General features: G+C 39.1%; 1 protein-coding gene and 1 pseudogene across 1 annotated transcript; both read right to left on the reverse strand.

The window, feature by feature from the left end:
- Positions 1–699: 699 nt before the first annotated feature.
- LOC141813831 ((3S,6E)-nerolidol synthase 1-like) lies at positions 700–3,359 on the reverse strand. Its single transcript, XM_074701824.1, has 7 exons — positions 3,216–3,359; positions 2,862–3,126; positions 2,412–2,781; positions 1,612–1,830; positions 1,384–1,522; positions 1,067–1,306; positions 700–990 (listed from the first exon to the last, which is right to left on the reverse strand). The coding sequence occupies exons 1-7, from the start codon at positions 3,357–3,359 to the stop codon at positions 700–702; spliced, it is 1,668 nt and encodes a 555-aa protein (XP_074557925.1).
- An 8,420-nt stretch (positions 3,360–11,779) lies between these two features.
- On the reverse strand, positions 11,780–15,501 carry LOC141823232 (uncharacterized; annotated as a pseudogene).
- Between the last annotated feature and the right edge of the window lie 2,753 nt (positions 15,502–18,254).

Below are 18,254 nucleotides of genomic sequence, written 5' to 3' on the forward strand. Positions count from 1 at the left end.
GCCTGGAATGGGAATCCAGGCGACTGGAAAGCCTTATATAAGCACATCGAATAGAAACTTCAATACAACAATTCAATTCATTCTGAAGTGAGCCGGCGACACCCTGAGCGAAAAGAAACACCCGAGCAGCTGTCGTAACGCCAGAGTCGCACCGCAAAAAGATCCATCTTCATCTCTGGATTGGTAACGATTTTATGTTCTTGTATGTTTCAAGTTTACGATATAGTTGTATCGTGACAATATTTTTGTAATCGTTACAACTCTTTTCCTTCGGAAAAGAGTTCTATAGTAGATTGCACATACGTACACGATCAAAGATCGTGGACATTGGAGTAGCAGTTAGTGGTTGTGAACTAAGTAAAAATAAACATGTTCATTGTGTGCTTGTCTTTTTATCATTTTAACTATTTCCATTGTAAACGAATCTGATTTACAAACGAGCACAATTGACGGGTTTCAAAAATCGAAAAAAAATCGCTAAAAGATAACGTTATTTACCCCCCTCTAGCGTTTCTACGATCCTACAGTTCCAACTTTCATGTGCCTAATATTACATGTGCTAAAATTTAATATGATATATAATTGACATATTGGAACATCATTTGATTGACCAAACAAATTAAACTGAAGGGGAACATTTATTCAATACATAATGAATTTTTAATAGCTAGCATATATATATATATATATATGAGGTGTTTAAATTTGTTTAAACAACAATAAGTTTATATACTCCTTAAGCATGGGGAGGTTATGCTCTTCGTTGTAGTTGTACATCACCCTCACCATCCTCGCAATATTCAAACAAGCCCTCACAAAATCTTGAGAGAACGTTGAGGCCGATGAACTGAAGCTTTCATTGTTCAACTCCTCCCATGCTTCATCTATCATTTGCATCACTTTTTGCCTCGCAACTTCCAACGACCAATGTGGGTTCTCCTTCATCATGCAAACCAACAATGAGCCATCCCTCCCATTTTGTTTTTCGTCCTAATTATTATACACGATAAATTCATTATCCTCTCATTAGTACGTATATAATCATGAAAATTAGAAAACTATCTACCTTTGCACTTCCCAAGTCATTCCAAAGACGAAGAATTCTCGCAGGACAAGATATAAGGCTCGGGAGATCTTCGCAGAAATCATCCTTCGCACGATGCCCTAATAGAAAATATATGTGCATTAAGACAGCAGGAACACCACAAGTAATTGTGGCAATCTTCATGTAGTCATCCGTGGTTGGGATTTGGTCTTTTGACAACCATTTTGCTTCCACTAAAAATGCATTGCTTAATTGTATCCACTACAAAACAAAGTTAATTTTTAATCAAATAATACAAACACTATAATATATTTACTGAAAAAATTAAAAATTCATACTGATTTCTTTAGATATTCGATTGGATTCCATCCATGTTCCTTGAGCATAATCTCAGCAATCTCATTAATAGTGTTATTTAATGCCTTGAAGCATGCCCTCATGTAGTTGGGAAGTGAATCCATTGAAGAGTGATCCCATCTGCAATGGCCATAAAAGTCATTAACAATTATCTCACTCTAAATAAAATTTTGATCCTACTAGTTGGTGAAATTAACATGAGTAAGTACCTTTCGATGGCCTGTACAAAGAGATGGAGATCGTCAATCGATCCTTCCACATCAAAAATATCATCAAGAAGATAAACAAATGCAATAATCTTCGAGAGAACAATCCTATAACTTGAAAATTTAGGGTTTGATAGGCTTGTCATTGTCCAAGTGAACCACTTCAAGGACTGATCCCGAGCAAACCCTAGCTCTTTGCCCAACCCTGATTTCTTCCACCAACTGTATACATATACATATATAATCAAACAATAAATCAATCAAATAATAATTATGGCTTTAAATGAATTAAACACTTGTGAGCAAACTTGGTGTTCATCATAAAGTCATTAAATAAATAAATTTTAATAACTTATTAAGTTATATAAACCAGCTTGAATATATATATATATATATATATATATATATATATATATATATATATATATATATATATATATATATATATATATATATATATATAAATATAATTTATTAATGTTAAAGAAACTCTTATGTAATTTATAAATAAATAAAAAACTTTTAAAATGAAAATAAATAAATTTATAATATCAAGCTGACTAATTAGTCAAATACACTTAAAAATATAAAAGTTTTAAACCAAGTTCAAATAAAGTTTGAACCAAGCTCAAACTCTTAAAAAAAATTCAAATCAAGGTTGAATAACTTTTTTTTAATGGTTTGGTTCATTTCAACTTAATTTGATTCGATTATCTTATCAAATAAATTTAAACATCACAGAGTTTGAATGGCTTGACTCAATTTATAGCCCTAACAAAAATTAGCCAAAACAAAAATTATACCTTGTGACTTCTTTTAGTTCCTTTTGATGCAGTGACTGGAGCATGGTGAAATCCATCTCCCCCAATTCTCGAACATTCAAATCGTGATAGAAGTTGTCAGTACTATCGAGATATTGCCTGGCTCTGAACCTCTGCAAGGTCATATGAGATGGAGCCTCCAGCACTTGTTCAATAGCCACTGCAAACTCTGGCCCCAAAGATGCCATGTAGGACCTGAGGTGATGGCTACTGAATTCCTTGGCTCTGTAGAGTATTAATTCCCCACCAGTATTCAAATTCGATGCTTCAAATAGACTCATCAGTCCATCCATCTCCTTGCTGAGAGATGCCATGAACTCTCCTCTACCATCATGGAACCTGTGCAGCACATCTAAAGAGATAGAGAAGAATTAAGGAAGTAATTAAACCCATTTCACCATGAAATACAACAACAACATAAACCTCAATTACCTGTCGATATGGGGTATCGAGCTTGTCTCAGTAACCGAAACAAAAGGGCCACTTCCACAATGCTGCTGGCTTCCCCATCGGCGATGGTGAATCGCTTGTCGTATAAAGAATGCATCTTGGCTTGAATCTCTTCTTCGAAATGGTAGTCGATGGCGAGCTTTTGAAGGGAGTCTACGAACAGCAAGGTCTCCTTGTCTCCTCTTGTCTGGTCAAACATCCTCCTCACTTGGCTCAGCCGGTCGCTGTGCCTCAGGCACAAACTCTCCTGCATGCATGCACCCACAGGATTAAACCAGCAGGCCAAGAACAAAGTGCATGATCTGATCAGAATAGCTAAGAGTACTGGCCACTCACTTGATCTTCATAGATGTCGGACTTCATGATTCGTTCCTTCTGCAACTGAAGCGGCCTCGGGATGTGAGTACTGCTAGGGTTGGTGTTGTTGATGTGGAGAGAAGCTAGAAACTTGGGGTAGAAGGAGGAGCAGTGCGCGAGCATCTTGCTCTGAATTACTAATCGTATCGCTGTGTTTGATAAGCAGAGTTGGCAACTTATTTATAGAGTGGAACGATGGCCGGTGTCTCTACGTGCTTTTAAAATAAAATAAAATAGCTGTTAATATATATTTTTTTTATATTGAAAATAGCATAAATTAGTTTATAATATTTTGATATTATAAACTAATATCATCTGCTGCGTGAAGATGAAGATGGACTTGGCAGCCACAACTATTTTTGAAGCGCGACGACGCGAGGATCATGCACGCACACGTTATTCACATTTAAAATATCATTTTCATATGTCTGAATTCGGCTAAATAAAATTCTTCGTAAGCGGCCGAATTGTTTTCGGCCGTTCCAAAAATTTTAATTTGTTTTATTTTAAGAAAAAAAAACAAAAAGGCTTTTCTGTTAACAAGTCATAATGATGGGCCTGTTTAAGTTCTTCGCTATGCCAATGGATTTGACTTGTCGTTTAATATAGGCCAATCAAGTCGATCAAGTACAAAAGAGACTTCAGGTTAGGTATGGGCCAAGGAGTTGAATAATTAGATCGGGTTAAGTGGGCGAATTGAAGCCATTCAAATGAGTTAGCTAGTGGATTGTGGTGGTGAGGGTTGGATAGGTCTGAGGAGTTGGTGTAGGTCTCCAAGGATGTTTACATCTTTACAATAGTATGATATTGTCCACTTTGGGCCTAAACCATCATGACTTTGTTCTTGAGCTCTTCCCAAAAGGCCTCGTATCAATGGAGATATCTTACATCCTTTTAAATCTGTGATTTTTTCCATGTGTTTTAGATGTTGGACTATGTTTGTATCCTTGTAACCCAACAATCCCCCCTCAAATAAAAAACCACATGCCCCCCTCAAACGGAAAGTCTCTGTTTGATATCCGAATCCTCGACCCACCAAGACTTCCTGCCCCTCGGTTCATCCAACCTACTAGGACTTCCTGCCTAGCCGCAACTAGAACTTCCTGTCCCTCGGTCCACTTGACCTACTAGGACTTCCTGCCAAGCCACAGCTAGGACTTCCTGCCCCTCAGTCCATCCGACCTACTAGGACTTCCTGCCTAGCCGCAACTAGAACTTCCTGCCCCTCGATCCACCCGACCTGCTAGGACTTCTTGCCTAGCCGCAACTAGGACTTCCTGCCCCTCGGTCCATCCGACCTACTACGACTTCCTGCCTAGCCGCAACTAGAACTTCCTGCCTGGTGTCTGGTTCTCTTGATTCAGACACGGAAACACCCACTTCCTTTGTTTAAAGTTCAATCCACATGGTTAGATCTGAATCATGGCTCTTCAGCCGATTAGTCTAGTGAAGAACGGTCTCGCTCTGATACCACTTGTAGGTCTCTAATGATGTCCGCATCTCCACAATGGTATGATATTATCCACTTTGGGCCTAAATCTTCATGACTTTGTTCTTGAGCTCTCCCCAAAAGACCTTATACCAATAGAGATACCTTACATCCTTTTAAGTTCTTCGCTCTGCCAATGGGTTTGACTTCTCGTTTATCATAGGCCAATCAAGTCGATCAATTATAAAAGAGACTTATCTGGTTAGGTAGGGGCCAAGGAGTTGAATAATTAGATCGGGTTAAGTGGGTGAAGCAATTCAGATGAGTTAAGCTAGCGGGTCGTGCTGGTTATATAGTTAGAATACGGGGAGGGTTGGATAGGTCTGAGGATTTGGTTGATCTAATTGAATTAGTTGAGTTGATGGATGCAATCTAAGTAAGTTTATAAATCTGAACGATTAGTTGATCCGGTGAGTTAAAACATGTTAATTGGATACTTATTTCAAGTCAATGGGTCAATCGGGTTGAATGATTCAGTCAAACTAGTTGATCTAGGATGCTGAACACACTTTGATTAGCTTAAAGTAAGTGAATTTTATATGCTTTTTGTTTAACACTTTAAATCCTCATGTACGTGGTTGTTAAGCATGCGAATAATGCATTCAAATTTCCATCCTTACAAATGTTGGTACAATCGAGCTGTAGTCAAGGTTAAATAAGTTAACAAAATTTGAGTTGATTCGAATTGGATTTCAATATTTAATCAATATGTTAGTTGGCACGAGACAGAAAGTCCAAGTGGATCACGATTGACCGAACACTTAATGATTGAAAGTTCAACATGGAGTTGACAAGTAAGAAGTTCAAGTGAGTCATGGATGATCGGACACTTGACAGTCAAAAGTCCAACATGAAGTTGCACAAGAAGAAAGACCAAGCGAGTCACAGTTAATCAAATATTTGGCGGTTAAAAGTCCAACAGAGAGTTGGCATAAGACGTGAAGTCCTAGCAAGTCAAGGCTGAAACATACAAGATGATATATAATTTAACTTTGGTAATGCTGAAACAGGAGTATTAGGCGATTGATGGAGTATATCGATTGATTAATAACCGTAAAATCTCAAAAATACGGTTGTTACAATATTGCTATAGTGTTGCTACGATGTCGATGAATAGTCATTTGCTACAATAAATTACTATGGTAACAGTCGACTGATGGGTTGTATCAGTCGACTCATAACAGTTTATAGAGTATAGAAGCTTCAAAATCAACTAGAAAACTCTACTGATGCTATCAGTTGACTAATGAGTTTGATTAGACAACTAACGACATTGTAACAGCGAACAGAAACTTTAACAATCGATTGAAAAACTTGACCGATGGTATAAGTGATCAGAAACTAAACAAAAGCACATTGATTCGATTGTGACATTCGACTGATTAAGCAATACTTGACTAATGATAATGAGCCATCAACTGATGTTGAGATGGATGGAGCCATTAAGCTAATAGGTTAGACTAACATTTGAATTTACAATGTATCAATAGACTAATGGGTAAGCTCAGTAGACTGATTGGTGAAAATCAACCCCAACCTAAAGGCTATAAAAGAAGACTTTCGAGGAGATTTTTGACATTGGTTTGAGGGGTTAGAGGCGAAGTGCTATCGTATTTCCTTCCATCAAAAGACAATCCAAGCGACAAATAGCGATCCAAAGCAAAGTTCATTTGTAAAGTTGTACTTTTCATTTGTGTGTGTGTATTTGTTTTGTATTTCATTTTTTGTTGCTTTATAATAACAAGTGTTGTAAGAGATTTCTCCGTCTCTAGAAGGTATTCAAGAAGGAGAAGGATAGTGATGATATATCACTAAGACTAGACCTTAGAGTAATCGTCTTGGGAGGCGGTGAATCAAGTAAAATTGATTTGTTATGCATGTGTTTACATTATTTTGTTGTATTTTATTTCTGCTACATATTAACCTTTGTAGACGAGCACAAGATCGAGAAGAAGTAATCAAAGTTATTCACCCCCTCTACCTCGCACAAGTCCAGGTGAGTTACGGTTGATCGAACACCTAGTGATAGGAAGACCAACAAAAAGTTGGCATGAAGACGAAAAGTCTAAATGAGTTACGGTTGATCGGACACTTGACAGACGAAAATCCAACAAGCAATTCGCATGAGAAGGAAAGTCCAAGTGGGGTCATTGAGGACTAAACACTTGGCATGAAAAGTGAAGTCCAAGTGAGTCATGAAAAATTAGATACTTGACATGTAAAATGAAGTCCAAGTGGGTAATACAGGACCAGACACTTAGTGATTATGGAAGTCATATCAAGTCAAGGTTAATTGAATGTTAGACAATAAAAAAGACCTGGTAGGTTAAAGTTGACCGATGTTAGGCAATGTTGAAATCCCGACAGATCAAGGTTGACCGGATGTTAAGCAATGAAAAGTCTCGACATGTCAAAATTGATTGGATATTGAGCAACAAAAGTCTTGGTAGGTTGATGTCAACCAGATACTAGGCAAGATGAGAATTCAATCTTGGTAAAGTTAAAACATAAGTATTAGCCGATTGATTGGGTGTATCGATCGATCAATAGACTCTAAACTCTAAAATTGAAGTTTAAGGTGTTTTTAGGATTTAATATAGTAATTAGGACTGCTACAATAGCTAGGGTTGCTACAGTAGTTAGAGTTTGCTGCAAACCCTAAACTCTAAAAATTAAAGTTGCTATTGTAACTTTAGGATTTTCTACAATAATCGAGTTTAGGATTTTTTGCTACTGGAGCCAATCGATTGCTGGCTTCTAGCAATCAATTGGTGGCACTGTAGCAATGAATAGAACATTGCATAATCGATTGACTAGTTCGACTAGAGGCAAGCAATAGATTGGTGACCTCTAACAATCGATTGCTAAGGTAAAAAAGAACCATTTTGTAGATTTAAATGGTCGAAATTGATGACAATTGATTGGTGAAGGTAAGCAATCGATTGTTGTGAAAATCAATTGAAATATAACCCTATAAAAGAGGGGTTTGAGGTAAATCAATGACGTCAATTTTTGGAGATTCTGAGGCAAAATGCTGATGCATTTTCAGATCAACAATGTTAAAACCGATGGAATCAAAATATCTCCACAATGATATGATATTGTCCACTTTGGGCCTAAGCCCTCATGGCTTTGTTCTTGGGCTCTCCCCAAAAGGCCTCATACCAATGGAGATAATTTCCATTCTTTTAACCCCATGATCTTTTCCATGTACTTTAGATGTGGGACTATGTTTGCACCCTTGCAACCCAACAATCTCCTCCTCAAATAAAGGACCACAGGTCTGGGTCATGGCTCATCCGGCAGTTAGTCCGGTGAAGAGCGATCTCGCTCTGATACCACTTGTTAATACCGATGGAATCAAAATATCTCCACAATGGTATGATATTGTCCACTTTGGGCCTAAACCCTCATGACTTTGTTCTTGGGCTCTTCCCAAAAGGCCTCACACTACAAGAAATAATAAAAATAGCGACGAAATATTAGCGACAAATTTTATTTTCGTTGCTAATGTAAATATTTGCGATGAAAAAATAATTTCGTCGCTAAAACAAACGTTTTGCGACGAAAATGATATTTCATCTCTAAATATTAGCGACGAAAATGATAAAATCGTCGCTAACTCTAGTTTATTATTTTGTTTGCGGCGAAAATTGGTTTTCGTCGCTAACATTTAGCGACGAAAAGGCTATTTCGTCGCTAAGATTTAATGTTTGTGACGAAAACGCATTTCGCCGCTAACCTACGACTAAAATTTCTAACACCCCGCTATCCTCATCTCCGCGCAACTCCTCCTAACCCGGCCGCGATCCTCATCTCCGCACGCGACTCCCTTCTTTCTCCGATGCCTCCGCCGTCCGCCCGTCCGCCCGCCGTCCGCCGTCCGCCGTTTGCAGGTGCTCCTCCTCCGATCCTCATCTCCGCGCACCTACGACTAAGAAAACCCTAGTCCGCATCCTCATCTCCGCGCGCAACTCCTCCTAACCCAGCCGCGATCCTGATCTCCGCGCGCGACTCCCTTCTTTCTCCGACTTGAGGTCCTCATCTCCGCCGTCCGCCGTTTGCAGGTGCTCCTCCTCCGATCTATTTTTTACGCCGCCGCCTCCACCTTATTTCTTCCTGATCGCGCAGCCTCTTCTTCCTCGAACCCGACATGAAGAGCTGGAACTGGAGGCCGACAGTGACCAAGGGTTTGGTTATCGGGCCGATTCTCGCCGGGAGGAAGCAGGATTTCACTCAACCCGACACGAATAGCTGAGGAAGCACGCTGGTAAGTGGATTTAAAGTTGGTTTTTGGTGTTCTTGAATTAATTATTCTATCCTAAAACTTATTTGATGTGCATGTTTTGATGTTCTTCCTTTGCTGTAACATAATCAAATTTGGACATGTAGAAATTGAAATGTAGGCTTATAAGTCACAAGTTTCGTAAGTTTCATGTGCATCCTACCAAGTCTTGCACAACATCATGAAACAATAGTGACATTATAAATTTTAACTTAACAGATTACATCATGGTTGAGCACAACTACTTAGGGATTGATGACACTAACTAATAACATCTTGACGTGCAAACTAGAATAATACTTTCCCTTGAGTGTTCTTACACATCCAAATAAAACTCATAAAACCCTTTAGATGTAGCAAAAACAAAATCAAGTTAGGCAATGCTAACTTATTTATGGATGAAACTTCGATAATTATAGAAATGATTAATTATGTTTGAAATTTTTCATAACATAATTATATGATTTTTTATGAGTTAATTTACGGTATGATAATTTTTATTATTTCATCAGGTTGTATAAATATGGATAAAAGTTGGATAATGAACGAGAATCGGATTAGCCATGAATATATAAAAGGGTTAAATGAGTTTTTAAAGATGGCGGAGAATTATATGATAAGTTTGAATTGCCAAATATAAATGCCATGGGAATAGGAACACTAGTACTAAGTAGATCTTATTATTTGTATTTTTGCCTATGCCCAAATCATTTTTTGATTGTTATGTTCTTCTAGTATGTTTCCACAGTACCTATATTCTTGTGTGAGATTGTTTTGTTCTGTCATAATTAATTTGATCCATTTTTGTTTGATTTTGTAAGAGGCAGTCCCTTACTTTCATTATTCTTCTTCTCTTTTTTCCTTTTATAGTCTTCTTTGTGCTTTGTTTTTTCTACCTTATGTTTTGAGCCATATATGTGTTTTATCTAAACTCATTATCTTGAAAGTGTTCTAACAAACTATATGAGGTAAAAATAACATTTATGCAGCTCAGTCTTTTCTTGTTGGTCCTGGTTGTTGGAATCTTACATGTGCACTACTTTGCATCTCTATGAAGCTAATTATGAGATAGGCACTAATGACATCTTGTAAACTGACCAGGGAAGCTGATATAACAAAAGAGCGAATTCAGAAGCTTCTGAAAGCTGGTGCAAATGTTGTACTAACAACCAAAGGAATTGATGATATGTCACTGAAGGCATGTATTTCTTGTACTTGTTGCTGAGTGTGCTGAAGTGTAGAAGTTGTGCATTGGACAACTTGTATATATCTGAACGTTGCTGAACTTCGTGTCTGAATGTGTATGAATTGGTATCTAAACTTTGTGTATTGTATTTGAATTGGTTTATGTATCAAACTTTGTATTTTAAGTATGTTTTGAGGTGAATTTTTATGTTGTTTTGGTGTAATCTGTGATAGGTGTGATATTGTATGTGACATGGAAAAAAAAAAAAGCTGGGCGCAGAATTATCGTAAATTAGCGACGAAAGGAAAATCAGCATTTCGTCGCTAAGTTACATATTTAGGGAACCAAATTTCCTTAATTTAGCGACGATTTAATTAAATTCGTAGCTAATGTTAGCGATGAAAATATAGTATTTCGTCGCTAATATTAGCTACGATTTTCGTAGATTAGCAACGATTATTATATCGCCGCTAATGTTAGCGACGAAATTGTATTAATTCGTCGTTAAGTTTCTTTTGCGACAATCCTATTGCGACGATACTAGCGACGAAAAATATTCGTCGCAAAATAAGGTTAGCGACGAAAATTTTATATTAGCGACAATTTTAATTCGTCGCTAAAATACTAAATTGTTATAGTGTCATACCAATGGAGATACTTTCCATCCTTTTAATCTCATGATCTTTTCCATGTACTTTAGATGTGAGACTATGTTTGTACCCTTGCAACCCAACAAACAAGATGCTATTTCAAGCAACAAGAAAACATTTAAAGTAAGTTCTTCATTGTAAAGTCATTTTTGATTTTATTTATATTTGTATTTGCTTTCCTTGTTGTGTTCTTGTAAGACCAAGTTTGTAAGAAGTTTCTCCGCTTTTGGAAGGTATCTGAGAAAGAGAAGATATAGTGGTGGTAGATCACTAGGAGTATGTTGGGATCGTTCCGGTGCAATGCTCGTGTTCTTACGTTTTGAAAATATACGCAGCGGAAATATACAGAAATAATTAAAATTAATTATCATCACACACGCATGCATAAACAAGAATTAATAGTGTACAAGGGATGACAGGAAATTAAAATTTTTTAGAATAATAAAATTATTCTAAACGCGTACCTCGGTGTTGGTATCAATCGAGTGGTCCTCGTCGGAGTCCCGCCTCTACTGGTAATCCACGACAAGCCCTTGTCTGGACGGCTTCAGAAGCCACGAGTCGCGTCATCGTCTTCGGTACTAGCCGATAATCGATGACGATCGAATCGAGAGAAGTCTTATTCCGGAAACCACGCAACAACGTTTGTCACGATCATTCCGAGACTTTCTAACTATCATCGAAAATCGTATTCCCGATATAATTTTCGTCAATCAACCATTGACCGCCGATTTATGACAAACAACCAGAATTTCCGATGTCGATGGAATAATTCTCCGGAAGATTACAAAACTTCCAAGAGGATTATAGATGGAAAAACTCCCGACCACATCCCGACAATAATTCCGTAAGCAATTTCACAAATCACTCCCCAAAAGAAAAACAAAACAAGGTATTTCTTTTCTTCTCCCACATGGCTGAACAAGGACTACCCTAGGTTTCCGGCTGTTCTTGCAGACAAAGCCAATAATTGCTTCTTCTCTTGAACAAAGAAGAACAGGTCTTCTTCTTCCTCTCCGGCGGCAGTGAGGAGGGCAATCCAACGGCAGTGAGCATGGCTAGCGGTTGCTCTCTGGTGTTGCATCTCCTAGACGAAGAAGAACAGGTCTTCTTCTTCCTCTCCGGCGACAGTGAGCAGGGCAATCCGGCGGCAGTGGACAACGCAGTGCTGCCCTCTTCAACGTGGCTGAAACACCTCGCTTCTCCGGCGACCTTAAGCCTTCTAATGCGCAGCACGGGGTAGGAAGAAACACCTCCTAGAGTTGCCAATGCCTTCACGCGAGAGAGAAAGAACAGCGCCCCCTTAGGGTTTTCACGACCCAGCCTTTTTGCGCCGTGAGGAAGAAGCTCTCTGCGAATAGAGCAAGAGCATCGTGGGGTCGGGCTCGCGGGGAAGAGCTCGCGAGGAAGGAGCTGGCCGGGATGAAAACTGGGGTGTGTCACGGCTGAAGCCCTCTTCGCCGAAGCCACCGTCTAGGGTTCCTGTCCGGCGCCGTGCTCCCTCACGCGAAGAAGAAGAACAGGGCAGACCCTATTTGTATCACGCGATGCCCACTGTTGGGAGAAGCTACATTAGCCTTTTAAGCAATTAGGTTTAGGACTAATCAGGGATTTAGCCCGGATCAACTAAACAAGATGAAACAAGCTGAACCGAACTACTACTGTAGCGAATCAAGTTCAAACTTGATTCGCTCGGTGCACTAACCAAACGAACTCCGATTTGATCCAAATTAGTTTTGTTCGATTCGTCTTCACAAGACGAATCTATTCATCTCTTCCGTTTTGCCAAAATCTCTTCCATCGTTAATCAAACCAAGTTGGTTCAATTCAGTTCAAAATCGAATCATTTGGTTCAGTAACCAAACGGTCTCTGATTCAAACGAAATCAGTTTCATTCATTTCATTTTCGTAAGATGAATTCCATCATATTGTCTTTTGTCTGGTCCAATCAGATCTTTATTTCTTTCGTTCTGAGAATCCAATTCTCAAACTCATTTTAAGTCCTTCGGAGAACTTGTTGTGTGTGTGACCCAATAGGTTCCCGGTTATGTTGGTGGTCCATAATTAACCATTAATTACGGAATGATCATGAGTGACACCTAGTAGTACATCATGATCTCCAATTGATTAAAAAATCAACGATTGATTCTAGAACGTCTTCTAAACCCTTCAGCAACTTCAATTAAACGTGTCTTGTTCCTTTCACCGTCTTATACCCGCTTGGTTCAAGACATGGTCTATGTGTCGGTCCTCACTAGGCTGACTACGTCATACCTAACCCAAGCTGCTTTCTTGTCCTGTGGATTCAAGTTACTTGTACATGTGTTCAAGAGTCTCATACTCTTAACATGTAATGTTTTGGCCAAAGACTTTTAGTAACAATCCTGACAAGTGGTCGCAAGGTATATGTCTCTTTTTTCAAGGAGCGGTTACCCAATCACCTCCACTTTACTGAACAAGTTTACCAACTCTTGAAATTCTTTGGATTTCTCCTCCTCTACGCTCCTTCTAGCTTGGATTTTTCGTTGTGGAAAAGGCAAAGGCACCCTAGGTACCTACCCCTTGAGCTGAATTTTGTTGTGTTGAACTAGGGGCTGCATCCTTGGTTGGTTTAGCTGCTGTCCCATCCTCAAAAATTTTGTTTTCTTCATGTTCTTCCACCGAAATTGGATGATCAATTGAAGAGGGGCTTGGTTGTGAACTTTGACCACCAATGGATGCTGAAAAATCATTTTTGGGGCTGTTTTGTGCTGAAATTGGAGTTGCTGGAATTTTCTCGTTAAAATCAGATTTTTGATTGTTCGGATTTGAAATAGACTTCCCACTCCTTAAAGTTATTGCACAAATACTTCCCTTAGGATTAGGAGTTGTTTGTGATGGCAATTGGTTTGACCCTTGAGCTTGCAATTGATTTATTCCACTTGCTAATTGTCCGATTTGCCTCTCAAGATTTTGCAAGGTTGTATCAATCCTTTGTTGGTTTTGTTGTTGCTGTAAATTGTATTGTTGTTGCTGTGACATTTGTTGCATCAACTCATCCATCTTTTGTTGTTGTACATTGAAAGAACTAGAGTTACCATAGCCCGTATACGGTTTTTGTTGAACTTGAAACATGGGAGGGGGCTGCTGGAAATTTTGCACAAGCTGTGAATTCAATGAAGGAGGCTGGAATTGCTGATTTTGGTTCTGAAAAGGCTGAAATGGCTGCTGTAAATTCTGAAATTGTGGTTGGAATTGCTGTGATGTTTGGAATTGAGGCTGGAATGGTTGCTGAAAAGTTTGCTGAAATTGTTGTGGCTGTTGAATTGATTTGTAGGTTGCTGAAATGACTGCTGTTGATGCTGAAAATCAGGTTGGAATTGCTGAAAACCTTGCTGAAATGATTGTTGTGGCTGTTGAAACTGTTGCGTAGGTTGCTGGAAATGGTAAGGCTGATTTTGTGGCTGAAAACCGGATTTGCTGTGAAGGCTGGAATTGTTGCTGATTTTTCTGTTGGGACTGTTGAAATGGTTGTTGTTGATAGAAAGAGTTCCCATACTTCAAATTTGGATGATTCTTCCACCCCGGGTTGTATGTTGATGAAAATGGATCATTTCGTTGTGGAAATTGTGCTCTAGCCAAGGCCGCAACCGATTCATCTTGTTGAAGATTAGGGCAAAGGTTAGAATCATGCTCTTGACTTGAACATATGCTACAAACTTCATAGGTTGAAATGAAACTTGAGTTGATGTAGGAAAATTTGTAGAACCTTGATTAACACTGTTCAAAGCCATTTGCTTGACTAGAGAGGTCAATTCCAACAAGGAGCTCTTAATCTCTTTTTGTTCATTAGACACCAGTTGAGCTTCATTAACCCCTCTTGTGGTAAGTGCTCTACCCCCAAATTGTTGTGAATTTTCTGCCATGTTGGAAATCAGTTCTCTTGCTTGCTCAGGGGTTTTGTTTACCAAGGCTCCACCAGCTGCAGCATCAATCATGCTTCTATCCATGGGAAGTAAACCTTCATAAAAATACTGAACAAGAAGTTGCTCACTAATTTGATGTTGAGGACAGCTAGAGCATAACTTCTTGAACCTCTCCCAATAATCATAAAGGGACTCCCCCACTACTTGCTGAATGCCACATATGTTCTTCCTTATGATTGCCGTTCTGGAAGCTGGGAAAAATTTTTCTAAGAATGCCTTCTTCATTTCAATCCAGCTAGAGACATGTCCAGTAGGCAAATAATAGAGCCAATCCTTTGCTACTCCAGTCAGTGAAAAAGGAAAGGCTCTCAACTTGATATCTTCTTCAGAAATTCCCTGTGGCTTCATGGTGGAGCAAACAATATGAAACTCGTGCAGGTGCCTGTTGGGATCTTCTCCAGATAGTCCCTGAAACTTGGGCAAAAGGTGAATGAGGCCTGATCTGAGCTCAAAATCTCCAGCTAGCTCTGGATAAGCAATGCATGAATACTGGTAACCAGCATCAGGAGCTGCAAGCTCCTTCATAGTCTTGCTACTCTCTGCCATGGGACTGGGACTAGTCAAATCAGAACTGCTGCTCTCTGTCAAGTTAGAAGCTCTCTCTCGAATTTTCAAGGCCCTCAGTGCTCTCAAAGTTCGTTCTAGCTCTGGATCAAACTCAGTTAATTCATCACCTGCACTCCTGGTCATAAACAACAAAAACAAAGGAAAAAGATCAGATATGCAATTAATTCAAGAAAAATAGAAACAAAAATGCAAAACTGTACTAAAGCTCAAAATAAACAATTTCTACTAGTTCCCCGGCAACGGCGCCAAAATTTGACAACCCTAGATTTGCTATGTGTCACGAGTAGGGTTGCAAATTAGAATTTATATTTATCGAAAACCCATAATAAATTCAAATAAATGAAGTATAGGGGCCTCGAGTCGTGTTTTTCCAAGGACTAGTAGAAAATTGTTTAAATTGAGCTTTCGTGTGTCGTCTTTTTGGGGTTTTCGAATAAAAATGGGGTTTTGGGGTTTTGAAATGAAATGTAAATTAAAATTGGCAAGTAAATGGAAAATGCAATTCGCTAATCTAAAAATGAAACCCTAAAGCAGGTTAAACCCTAATTCAAGCTAAGTTTCTAAGGAATACGATTAACAAAAACTCTGAATCTGAAAAACCGCAACAGAAAACAGAAATTGCATCAAAAACTCATCCAATCTTCCTCTTCTTCGTGTTTTCTTGGTTGGGTGTCAATTTAACTGCCGAATTCAACAATGTGAATGTCAAAAATCCCTTTAGAAGCTCAAACACAGTAGCTGGTCTTGTTTGCTCGCGTTCACAGCGCTGATTAACCGGAGAAACCCTCTCCTGCAAGCAGAACTCAATACGCGGCAAATGCTGAGTTGCAATCTGGAATTTCCCTCCTTCTTCTTGCTCTAATGGACTTGCTGAATCTTGATACGTGTTCCGCGATCTTCAGAGCACCCCTCGTCGACGCGCGGCTCCTGATAACGCAACCAATCACCGGAACAAGAAGGAACAGAGAATGCCGCGCCGATGAAACCCTCGTCGGCACCGAGCTTCCAGTTGCCTGATTTATGCCCAACGGACCGGTTCCAGCCTCCTCAAGGATCCAGAAACACGCCGGAGGTGGAAGATTTGGACGGGGCTTGGCCGGGAGTTACGCTCCCTAACAGGGGAATTGTCGCGCGGGAAGGCGATGAATAGTGCGCAACCAGCCACTGTTCATTGCCTATAGTTTGGGCTTTTATACTCTTGATTAATCGTTGAATCTGGACCTTCCGTTTTGAATCTGATGATCTGGACTTGATCTAGGGTTTGAGGGCAGCCTAGGGCTTGGAAAAATTTATGGATCTTGATCAGACTTGAGTTAGGTCATGTCCTTCATGTGGCTTGATCAATTTGGGCAAATTTGGCTCGATCCGATCGCGATTTAGCTCGATCTTGGTCCGATTTGAACCCTACAATCAATTAAACTCAATTAATGCAAAAATTCACCATTAAATCATGAAAATTATAATCAAGCTCCAATTATGCAATATAGGACAAATACGATCAAATCGATTCATTAAATAATTTATTTTCATGTAAAAGCCCAAAAATAAATCGATTAAAAATATATAAAACCCTAACTCATCAATAATCATTATAAATTTTTACCTTTTCAACACCCTTTTAGATAAAATAAGAAAGATTTTATAAAGAATGAAGTGGTCAGAAAACTTTTACCAATAATCAAGTTAGGAGAAGAAATCATTGAGGAAATAGACAACTATAGATTTGTACAGTAACTCAGACTGAATCTGATGATTTAAATAAATATATTGTCAGGGTGTGCAAATATAGTTGAAAGAAATAAAGCATATTTTGGGAGTTGTCATATGGTAAGTGTTAGTACCGATGGAATCAAAATATCTCCACAATGGTATGATATTGTCCACTTTGGGCCTAAGCCCTCATGACTTTGTTCTTGGGCTCTCCCTAAAAGGCCTCATCCCAATGGAGATACTTTCCATCCTTTTAACCCCATGATCTTTTCCATGTACTTTAGATGTGGGACTATATTTGCACCCTTGCAACCCAACAATCCCCCCTCAAACAAAGGACCACAGACCCTCCTCAACGTCGTTTTTGATGTCTGAATCCTTGACCCACTAGGACTTTTGCCTCTCGGTCCACCCGACCTACTAGGACTTCCCACCTAGCCGCAGCTAGGACTTTTTGCCTCTCGGTCCACCCGACCTACTAGGATTTCCCACCTAGTTGCAACTAGGACTTTTTGTCCCTTGGTCCATCCGACCTACTAGGACTTCTCATCTGGTGTCTGGTCCTCTTGATTCAGACATGGGAGCACCCACTTCCTTTGTTTAAGGTTCAAACCACATGGTTAGATCTAGATCATGGCTCATCCGGCGGTTAGTCCGGTGAAGAACGGTCTCGCTCTGATACCACTTGTTTGTACTGATGGAATCAAAATATCTCCACAATGGTATGATATTGTCCACTTTGGGCTTAAACCCTCATGGCTTTGTTCTTGGGCTCTCCCCAAAAGGCATCATCCCAATGGAGATACTTTCCATCCTTTTAACCTCATGATCTTTTCCATGTATTTTAGATGTGAGACTATGTTTGCACCCTTGCAACCCAACAGTAAGTATATATGTTTATTCAACATAATTTAGATGTGATGCATGTTGAGAAAAGTTTTTCGATATAATATTTTCAATAGGTGCAACTAAGGTGTAGAAAAGATAGAGACAAAATTTGCATTATGGTTTTCAATCTACGTAAGTTAGAGACTCAATTTTTTTCTTCAATTGTAATGTAAAATCAAGAATTTATATCAAAACTACTTTTTTAGATGAATGGCCTAAGATCAAAATGGGCAGGATCAAAGGATAAAGGATCTTGCAAGAGCACCTCTTCATAACAT

The sequence above is a fragment of the Curcuma longa genome, chromosome 1 (assembly GCF_044706935.1).
Source record: "Curcuma longa cultivar G26 ecotype Majalengka, Jawa Barat chromosome 1, ITB_CL_G26_1.1, whole genome shotgun sequence".
NCBI classification, from domain to species: domain Eukaryota; kingdom Viridiplantae; phylum Streptophyta; class Magnoliopsida; order Zingiberales; family Zingiberaceae; genus Curcuma; species Curcuma longa.